The sequence below is a fragment of the Castanea sativa genome, chromosome 3 (genome assembly GCF_040712315.1).
Source record: "Castanea sativa cultivar Marrone di Chiusa Pesio chromosome 3, ASM4071231v1".
NCBI lineage: Eukaryota > Viridiplantae > Streptophyta > Magnoliopsida > Fagales > Fagaceae > Castanea > Castanea sativa.
Window position 1 is genome coordinate 59,320,996 of NC_134015.1, and position 11,225 is coordinate 59,332,220.

Below are 11,225 nucleotides of genomic sequence, written 5' to 3' on the forward strand. Positions count from 1 at the left end.
AGGTTAGGACACAAGTCCCTTCCAAAATATCTTTGGGTCCACGATTAAACCCACCTTCTTCTTAGATAGGAATGTCAATTTTACCCTACTTTGTTTTGATCCACCCCTCCTCGCATGAGAATTCTTTGTCCTATAAAAGTTGTGGGACAAGAATAGGGCAAAATTTTTCTCCCACACTCCAGGGCAAGGTGCGGAAATAAATTTAGAATTTTTGTTCTTATCCTATCTCACACTATAATAAGAACTATAATTGTAAATTTTGTAAACCCTAAATCCCTTCTATAATGGTAAATTCTTATCAAATTCAAAGTCTTTCAATTTTTTGCAGAGTCTTTTATAGGAAGAGCCCACTAAATTTCACTAACTCTCCCTCGATCATATTATCATTTATTTTCCTCCACTAGCCATCAATTGTATTTATTGTAATATTGAACTTGTCTCCCCATGCCGACAATTTTTGGATGCATCGTCTTAGCACTCGTCTCAACCGATTAAAGGAAACAATTAATCAACTAACAAGTCAGAAAGTTTGATGGGGTATAATTCTTGCATTGCTCTATAAATACCACATCTCCCACTGACCAAAGTATGCCATCTTTTATCTACTATTACCTTGTGCTGCTCTTTTTCACTCTAACCCCTTGTGTTGACTCTATCCTTGGAGTATGCTTGTGTTGGGATAAATTCCCGTCTTTGTGTAAATCAAATTAGATATAACCCAAGCAATAAAGAAAATAGAGATCTACAGAAGCGATAAAAACAATCAACCAACAAGAATATCAAGAAATTATATAAAAAACCCTCTAGTGTAGAGAAAAAATCATGGGACAAATCCGATCAATTCACTATAATAAAATAAAGATTACAACACTCAAGTTAATTGAATAGAAGTCTTGGACTTCTTGTGCAATACATACACCTATTTCTAATTGAAATAGGATTCATTCAATGCTCAAATTCAAGTCCTATACGGACTAGACTTCAAGGTGCCGTGCACCTCCCAACGGCTCAATCAACCTAACTAGTTGGCCTTGGTTGTGCTAAAGGTTTAGGTTTTTTCTTCCTTAACAGATAGTTGGACTTTGGCCAAAGTTGTCTATGTTTGGTCTAATCAAACGTCCTTATTGCAGTTTCGTCTCTCTCAAATCACCCACCTACATGGACCATTATCATCATTTCTAAATTTCAAGTACTGACAGAAGAAGACATTAAATCATGGTAAAGATATAATTTTAGCAACGAGGGAATCACCTAATTAAAATCATTGCCCCTCCTAGTGGGTGGAGGTTATACAACGCTGAGTTCAATATTATGGATCAATCAAAACTCTTTGGAGATCCATTTCAAATATTTTAATGTTAAATTTCATGTACTCGATCTATATGATTCGGCCCCATTGAAAAAAAAAAATTCAACTATGCGAATTTTTATTTATTCTCTAAATAGCATCAACTCATAAGGACTATGATTTCAGTTTTGTAAGTTTATGGTCCTCACTTTGCTCTCTCATTTTAAAGTTAAAAATCTACCCTTGAAAACCAAATGATTCTAAAAGGGGGAAAAGGGTCAATTAAACACGAATAGTGAAAGTTTTGTATCAATCTTGCTATAAAGATATTTTTTTTTTAAAAAAAAATTCCAAACAGTTAAAAGGCATGATGATGAAGAATTTATATATTTGATAGAAAAATTATTAATAATTTACATTGTAAACTAAACAAATATATACAATATTTGCGTAAACAATATACAAATATTGTACTTAATTTGTTTATGTGAATATATACACTTGTATACAATTTATATGAATAGTAAATGTAAACCAATAATAAATGTCCTATTTGATAATGGTTTTTTTTTTTAATGCTTGGGAGAATTTTATATCGAGCGCCACCTACGTACTTTGTCTCATGCTTTGGTCAAAAAAATTAAAAACAAGAGGCTAGTGGATGTAGATATAAGGTATGAGGTAGTGAAGAAGCAGACCAGTACGTAGTAGTTTTATTTTATTTTTATTGAAGAAGGGTTTAGAGAAAAATGACAAAATTAATGAGAGACGACAGAGATGCAGAGACAATACTGGTTCAGTGCATGCACGCTTTTGCTGCTTCTTTGTACAAAATTAGTTGTATTAACTTATATATATATATATATATATTTTCCATTGGCATTTGGGAAATGAAAATACACAGTAGCAGCTTGTTCTAGAGTAGTAAAGCCATATTAATTAGCCAAATGAATAATACATAGATAATTTTATAGTTTGGATTGGAACTTTGGGGGCGAGAATGAGAATGAGAATGAGAATGAGAAGATGACGATGAAAGTGAAGGTTGAAGAGATAGTGAAAGTGGTCCCCGTGCATGCAGCTTCGTCCCGTCATTTGTCAATATTTTGTGGCATATCAGTAGAGTCAGTCAGTACTCAGTACTATATATATGTATATAGAGTAGAGTCGATCGAGCGAGCGTGACTGAGTTGTGTGTGTCTCTCCACGTTTCGAACCATGCTCGTCCCCACGTACATGTACTTATTTTAAATCAAAAGTACTGGGTCACCTTCCTCCTTTCACTACTTTTTTTTTTTTTTTGGTTACCTAATTATAGCCCCCACACGATCTCACTCTCAACTCTCAGATATTGGTCCCCCTCAAAGAAGTAGTACCTAGAGTGTTTGGTTGGAAAGAGATGTTGTTTAAAGATTGAGAGGAAGAGTTAGCCCAAGTTTTTATGGATTTAAGTGAACAAGAAATGGTTCTTATCTTACATGTATATGGTAGGATTAAAGGAAAGAAAATTAGTTTGTGAGATAGACCTATAATCAACATAAAGCTCTAAACATAAGTTAGTAATCATACAAGATAAAAATTCTCTTTTTAGCCTATAGGTTGCCCATAACTCACTCTAGTTAAGAAGTTATGAATTTATAGACTTGTTGGTGATGTATTTTGCTCTTTAATTATAGGCATTATTACCTTTTCTGTCTCTTATCTCAACCAAAACAAAAAAAAATATTGGCATTACCTTCATTCAAATGGGTGTTGAATCATGGGTGAGATAGATGGAAGGGTAAAATACTATTTTGGTCTTTAAATGTTATTAGACGTTTGTTTTTCATCTTTAAACTATTGAAATGTTCATTTTTTGTCCATAAACTATTGAAATGTTCATATTTCGTCCTTAAATTATTGAAAATGTTTTATTTATGTTCTTAAACTTTACTTAAAGTTTATTTTTCATCCCTAAACTATTGAAATTGTTCTTTTTTAATCCTTATTTTTGTCTCTATATTATTTTAAAAACTTTTTACAAAGTTTAGAGATGAAAAAAGAATTTTTTTTTTTAAATTTAAGAATGAAAAACAAACTTTTAATAAAATTTAAGGACCAAAATAGTATTTATCCTAGATAGAATTACCTTAATTTTGGACAAGATTCTCAGCTTTTAGTTGTTGCAGAATGTTTAAGTCTTTCTATTTCCTTTCAAGGAGTAGCTCATCTATGTTAGTTGTGCTCGTTTATGAAATTTTGCAAATGTTCTTGAGTTCATGCACAAATTCACTTGGTTTTCGAAGCATTGCTTTGTTTGAACTTTGAAGGACCTTAATTAGCTAGAATGGTGAGAATGATTAGACTATGTGTTTTGAATTTAGAATAGAAAAGTTAACGAATATTCTAAGAATATCTATTTAATAAATATTTTTAGAAAATTTATCTCGTAATGAATTTGGATCACCTTTTTGAAACTTTTGCCTCCCTTATTTCGGTAAAAAAAAAATTATTGCTTCAAACAACACCATCCATATTATTATAATATATTTATTATAAAAAAAAATTTTTAAAAAATATTTGCTTTAAATTTGATGAGGGTCTATATTCATAAATCAATAAAAGTTATTTAAGTCTATATATTTATTTTTCAATCTTCTCAAATTTCCAACAATCCTATTAATTCCTACCAATTATATATATATATCTAAAGATAAAAATTGGTATATCATCTCATAAAAAGAAAAGGGTATATAATTTTGATCCCATTGTTATCCATATGTACTATGATTTATCCATTGTTATCCACGCATGGATAATATCCAAAGGTAAAACCAAAAAGCTCAAAATTAAAGAATCAGAAATGATGAAGAAGACAGAAAATGGTAGACAGACTCAGTGGAAGATGGATGGATCCAGCTGTACATAATATTGTACAATTTTGGTACGGTACTATTGCACCGGTCACTGGTACTCGTGGTGTGGGGAAGAACTTGACAGCTATCTCCTTTTGTTTGTGCATGGGTTGGGTGGGGCGCCAATTTCACATTTTCAAAATAAGTGTCCAGCTTATATTATCCATTATTTTAAGGAAATTTTTATCAAGAATTGGAAAAATTCTTAAAATGTTTCACAATTTTTTTAGATTTATATGATAATGTTGTTTAAATAATAAAAGCTGTTATTTAAATAGTACGAATAGACTTTTTATTTTCTCATAAAATTTTTTAAAAATTGATTTATTAATATAAAATTTAGCTTACTTTTAATATATTTTTATCTGAAATCTTATTTTATTTTATTAAAAAATTATTTTATCATGTATTAGATAAATAAAATGTGAAAATTGAAACTCTCACATTACATATTTAAAATAAGGATTTTGTTAATGTGTGTCCTAAGGGTACACAATAATTAATTATTTTTAAAAACATTTTTTTGAAAATTGAAAAATTATTAACAGATTTTTTTAATTTTTAAAAAAATATTTTCAAAAATAAATGACTTAAAGCACACATTAACCAGATCTTTAAAATAAAATGATATTCAATTAAAAAAAAAAAAGTACATAAGTATGTGTAAGTAAAAATCTTGAAAAAATTACTCTTTTTAGATCGACGGCGATTTTAAGAGTGAGAACGAGAGAGTCTATGTCGGTTTTGCTGTCTTTGAATCTGAAAGCTCATTGATTCCTGTCATTGCTATGTACGTTATTATTATTATTTTCGCCGACACAACGTATGAGAGATTCATTGGAACAAAGATTTTCTCATATATACTTTCATTGATTTGATCTCTCAAATCCCCATTTTAGTTGGAACAAAGATTTCATTGGAACTTTAATACCTTCTACCAAATACATCACCATGCATGCTGCATTTGCTGTTTAACACAAATCTCAAAATGATTAGACGTAATTCGTTGTGCATTGTTTTTTTTTGGAACTCTATGCATATTCATACTATACGTATTCATCCTTTCCCAAGCAGAATGTTCCTACACTTTTGGGACTCTAGCTAAATTTGGATTCCCTCAAGTTTTACTAACTAACGAATGTAATTAGAATATATATTAATAAATTATTTTATAAATTTTTTAATGAAAAAATGATTAACTGTTTTGATAGTTTTTTCAATTTTTTATAAAAATTTTCTCAAAATAGATGATTAACGTATCCTCTAAGAGCATACACTAATCAGACCCTTCACTTAAACTCTACTCCTACAACTTTTATGACATCATTCTTATATTGACTCACTCCTTTTCTTTATTCCACTCTTCATAGCTTATTATTTCAAGATTATAACAAAAGTTGTGACATAAAATTGATGTTCATAAACTTCTTATTTAAGATTTATTTGTTTTGTTTTCATGTAAACTTTCGTACTAAGTATTACTAGTAAGTTAGTTAAGCGAATTTGGTTTGGTTCAAGAGAACGAAATATTTTGATATCAATTAACACTCGAGAACCGATTCAACCATATATTAGCCTAAGTACATGAAGATAATGTATTAACTTAAATAGCATGTTTTATACATTTTTTTATAAGAATAATTAATTATTTTTCTTGTACCAATTCAAACATTTGAAAAAACCTTAATACAAACTAGTATTGATCGGTATTTTATCCAGTACATTTTATAGGGTACCGCTTTAAGGGCCGATACAATACATATCAATTGGTATCAATGAAAAATTGGCTACTTTAATTATAATACCGTTTTTTTTTACCTAGCCATAACATGAACTTCTATAATTATGCAATTCAAAGATTTAAACTATTCAATGGTGAGATCACACTCAATTTTCATATGCAACACGTGTATTTACAATTTTACATATATGAATGGTTTGGATTCATTCGTATATTATAGAGAAGAATATTATTGAGAACTTATATATGCTGTGTAGCCCAACTTTTGAACACAAATAATTGCTTTGAATTTGGGGCAAGTTAGGATGCTCCCTTAAACAATGTCTATATGGAATAAGGACCAAAGATACCTCTTTTAAGTTTGTGGCAGTGTGAATGAACTAGATTCTGTTTCATATAAGGAATTTTCTTCTTTTACGCCATATATAAATACTTGCAGAAAGAATTGGAGTCCCACAATGGTCAATGTCAATCATAGTCATTGTTTCAATAATAAACCAAAATCAAAGGATAAATATTTTTGCGTGCATACACCTTAATGCATATACTCTTACACACAACTAAAATTACGACTTAAAATCATAATTTTAAATTTTAATCAATTAAAAGCAGTATTTCAATTGCTTTTCTTGGTTGCATATAACACGTATCCATTAAGATATGCAATAAACATTACTCTTTATCAAAATCCTAATTTCAATTCAATCATTCTTTGTTTAAAAGAAAAAGACAGAGCTTGTTTCTCTTTCATCTCTAAGCCCAACAAATGGTACCTATAGCTTAGTTGTGATCTCTTAGACATGACGTGTAGGGCACGTCAGGCCTAAGAAGTAAGGACCCATGATAGTACTGTCCCGAAAATTTGGTGTTACCTGACTAATAATAGACTTACCAACTAACAAAAAAAAACACATGTTATAAAATTAACTTTCTGTTTTTCTCTTAAAAGTTCGCTTGGTACTTGCAGGAGGAAAATTATTGAATATTTTGAGAGTATTATAAATACGTATTCCTTTTTATTATATAAATTGTAGGTTCTACCATAAATTTAATTAGTGACTCACAATTATGTAAAAAGAGAAAGTACGTATATATGGTATTCTGAGAGTACTCAACAATTACCCCTAACAAGAAACCAAATAAATTAATTGGTGCTACGTAATGAAATCCTGTATTTAACACAGAAATAAAAATCCTCATTGAAGTTTATTGATTTGAGAGACAAATAATCTGGTTGAAGTTAGGTAGTAAAGATTTGTTAGTTGAGATCGAGTTGGGTATGATAAGATTTATCTTTTTAGTACTTTGAACCAAATTTAATTAGTATCTGTATGTGTGTACTGTGGCCTCAGCAACAACATGTACTTTTGTGTAAGTTTCTTAATTTCATGCTCAATTTTCATCATGTGTTGTGTGCCAATTAATTGTTGTTGATTAATCTTAAAGATTTCTATATATATATATACACACACATTTATCTCAAGCAAAATTAGATTGGGCCCAGACTGGATCATATATAGCTCTGCCTTTAAATAAAATCTAATTTATATTGGGTCCATAAAAAGATGAGTGGGGTGGGTTGACGTGGACCTCAGAGCACCAAGCTATATTGAAAGTTGGACATGATTTACACGTTGCGTTGCATGAGTTTTCTAATTCTACTTTGCCTTTGTCATTATTATTGAGTGCTAAATTCTATTATTTTGTGCTCCTACCCTAGTGAGTGCTAAATTCTATTATTTTGTGCTCCTACCCTACGCATTATGCATGCTGCTACACGAAACAACTATCATATATAGTTGCATAATTCTCCAAGATTAACTAACTTTTTTGCCTTTTTTTCTTCTTCTTCTTCTTCTTCTTCTTCTTCTTCTTCTTAGTTAGTTCCTTAGGTTTCTCAAATATAAATTAACGCATGTTAGTAGTGTGAAAAAGCATAATCAATGCCTAAGAAATACTTTTTTTATGGGCCTATTAAGGAATTAATACTTTTAATTTGAACTGTAATTAGTGCACACTCTTTGAAATTTGATTTCATTAATGTATTTGATTGTTATATAAAAAAGAATAGATTGAAAGTTTATTTATTTATGTTAAAATCCGGGATAAGATTTAAATTTGTATGTTAATGAAATTAATAATAAAATAATAGCTTAAAAGTTTATAAATATATTAGAGATACTTTGAGCACACGTTTAAATAGACATAATTTTTTTTCTTTCATATTATGAATTATATGAGAAATATATTTTAATAGATTAAATACACCTTATTCATCAATATTCTGAGTTAGTTCTTCTGGGTTAACCAGAACCTTTGGTATATCACCAAGTACATCTTCTAGATTCGTAAATAATTCAAAGGTGCTAGCTAAAAGTTGTCAAAATTAATGGTAATTTATAATGATTGTATTTTATTATAGAGCAAATATACCAGTTTTTTGTAAGTTCTAGTTAGTTCAACTGGTAAAATCTCTGATAATTGAATAAGAAATTTAGGATTCAATCCTCGCTTACACAAAAAACCTATTGGTGTCTTGGTCAGCTGATAAAAGACTATCATTAGGAGCGGACGTCATAAGTTGAAACTCTCTCAATATATCAATTTTTTTTTTATACGTAGAGTTTGAACCTTAAATCTCTCATTCGTATGCCCTTCACCAAATTGGAGCAGATCTCTAAAAACTACAACGGCCTACATATATAGCATTTGATGCGTTTATATTTGCATGACAAGCTGGTAACATATGTACCATTTGAATCTGAATATCCTAAGATCATGGGAAATGTTGGAGAAGCTTAATTATTTGCATGCACAAATACAAAAGGTAGAGGTGAATGGAAATAGTGGAGTTGGGATGATGGTTGCTATGAATAATTATTGTTGTTTAGCTCAATTTACTTTAACCTAAACTAAATGGTAAAGGGAAAAAGAATGATTAAGTAGCTAGCTAGTCATCACGTTCCCCACAAGTGAAGGAAATTAATGCCCCCTTTGTTCGTGCACCTAGAATTTTAGATTCTTGGATGAAGTAAAGTTTTTTTTTTTTTTTTTAAATGAAAGAGTCGAAGTAAAGTCGTTTTACCTGTTTGGCTCAGTTAGGCAAACGTGTGTGTGTTTTAAAAAGCTTGAGGACCTTTAAAAAATTGGTGAATAAAAATGCTTAAGGTAGTAATTAAGGGTGAGGTTGGTTAAGTTTTTTGAAACTGAGCTTTTTGAAAAAGTTGGGTTTTCAAAAAGTGCGGTTTGAAACAGGGTTTTTTGAAAAAAGACAAATGTTTGGTAAAAACTGTTAAAATGTATTTTTTGAAAAAGTTGAGTGTATAGCTAGTACTTATAAAAATGTCAGTTTGAGGGGTAAATTACCTAAAATGACAATGTATATTTAAGAGAGTTTATTTCATACTTAAATCAACTATTTCATATACTTAATTAATAATAATAATAATAATAATAATAATAATAATAATAATAATAATAATAATAACAACAATAATAATAATTATAAGGACCAAAAAATCATATAACAAACAGACTACCACAATTCGTTCTTTGATTAGAGATCTGAATACAATGAATTTTTGTAGAGATGGTAACAACAACAAAGTCCCTTTTTATGTGTTTTTCCTCTCTTATTTATATCCTTTGCCCTTATCATCTCAGCCCTACACCTTTCCATCTACTCAATTCCCTCCTCTGACACCTGTCCATCGGTAATGGAGAAACGCTCTAACTTTGTGTTATGTACTGTTCAGGTCATATCTATATTAATGCAACGGATAAAGTCAGTATTCCCTATTTAATGCGGCCAGAATGGTTGGTACAGGACATTTAATGCGACGCGTATAGTTATCCAGTCACACCCAGATATTTGCAATATGTCCCCTACATCATCAATCTCTTTTTCTTCCTTTACCCGCCCATTCCACTTCATCCTCGGGCATATTTCTTTATTCTCCTCTGCTCATTAGACCTTTCAGTATGTCTCTGGGTCTTCGGCTCTTTGGATCCTCGGGTCTTCAAATCTTCGGCACCTCACAATAATAATATTGGTATTATTTTAATAATGTTTGTGTTTAGTTCTTTTTAGTGTCATAATTATTTGTGATTACCATTAATGACTTCTTATCAATATTAATTAAATCTAAATAATTTTTGTCATCATGAAGCACAAAATGAAAATGTAAAAAGATGATAACATACATACCAATAATCCAAGTTTAAATTGTATTACACAAAAATGTAAAAAGATGATAAAATACATACCAATAATCAAAGTTTAAATTGTACTATATAAAAATGTAAATGACAATGTATATTTAAGAGAGTTTATTTCATACTTAAATCAACTACTTCATATACTTAATTAAAAAAAAAAAAACTAACAATAATAATAATAATAATAACAACAACAATAATAATAATAATAATAATAATAATAATAATATTGGTATTATTTTAATAATGTTTGTGTTTAGTTCTTTTTAGTGTCACAATTATTTGTGATTACCATTAATGACTTCTTATCAATATTAATTAAATCTAAATAATTTTCATCATGAAGCACAAAATGAAAATTTAAAAAGATGATAACATACATACCAATAATCCAAGTTTAAATTGTACTACATAAAAATGTAAAAAAATGTAGTATAAGATATTATAAAAAAAGAAAAAGACAACTACTAATTGTTATCCCCAAATGGAATTAGCAGTGGAATCACGAAAAACCACCATCTTAGGGTCTGTTAAAGATCATGAGTTCAGCTCTAGTTGCTGCAGCATCCCTAAACATTCTATCAAGTTGTTGTAATTTCTGTAGACATTTATGTCGAAATTTTGAAGCTTTGGGTACTTCCTACAAAATGTAATTGTTATTTCACTCATATTACAATAATATACATAACTGTCTCCAACTAACTACATATTAATAAAATACTCAGCTCACCTTCAACTTCAACTTCATGTCCCACCAATCATCACTAGCATCAATCGTTCCTTTCACTGCATCCCAACCTAAACTTGTGTCAAGACCCTTCAATTTTTCCCACGCTCTCCAATCTGCTTTTAATACATCCCACCTACTTTTTAATTGGTCCTTATCATAGTTTAGACCAGTCTCATCACTTAATTTGATCACCAAATTGCTCCATCCTTTGGGACTTAAGGCAGCAAAGATTGTTCTATTCCCAGCTTCAATCTCTTCCATACAAAGGTTACAAAAAGTAAATGTCCAACTTGGATTTCCCCATAATGCTCTTGCTTTTTTTGCTTCGGAGTTGGAAGTGGTGTTTTTACCCAT

The 11,225-nt window shown here is 29.8% G+C and overlaps 1 protein-coding gene across 1 annotated transcript; it reads right to left on the reverse strand.

Annotated features, from left to right (window-relative positions):
• Positions 1-10,661: 10,661 nt before the first annotated feature.
• LOC142629264 (L10-interacting MYB domain-containing protein-like) lies at positions 10,662-11,225 on the reverse strand. The gene is made up of 2 exons (XM_075803216.1): positions 10,872-11,225; positions 10,662-10,781 (listed from the first exon to the last, which is right to left on the reverse strand). Exons 1-2 carry the CDS (start codon positions 11,223-11,225, stop codon positions 10,662-10,664), a joined length of 474 nt encoding a protein of 157 aa, XP_075659331.1.

Coding starts and splice junctions, on each gene's coding strand:
- LOC142629264 (XM_075803216.1), bottom strand. CDS start 11,225: ATGGGTAAAAACACCACTTCCAACTCCGAAGCAAAAAAAGCAAGAGCA. Junction 10,782..10,871: donor ACATGAAGTTGAAGTTGAAG/GTGAGCTGAGTA, acceptor TACATTTTGTAG/GAAGTACCCAAAGCTTCAAA.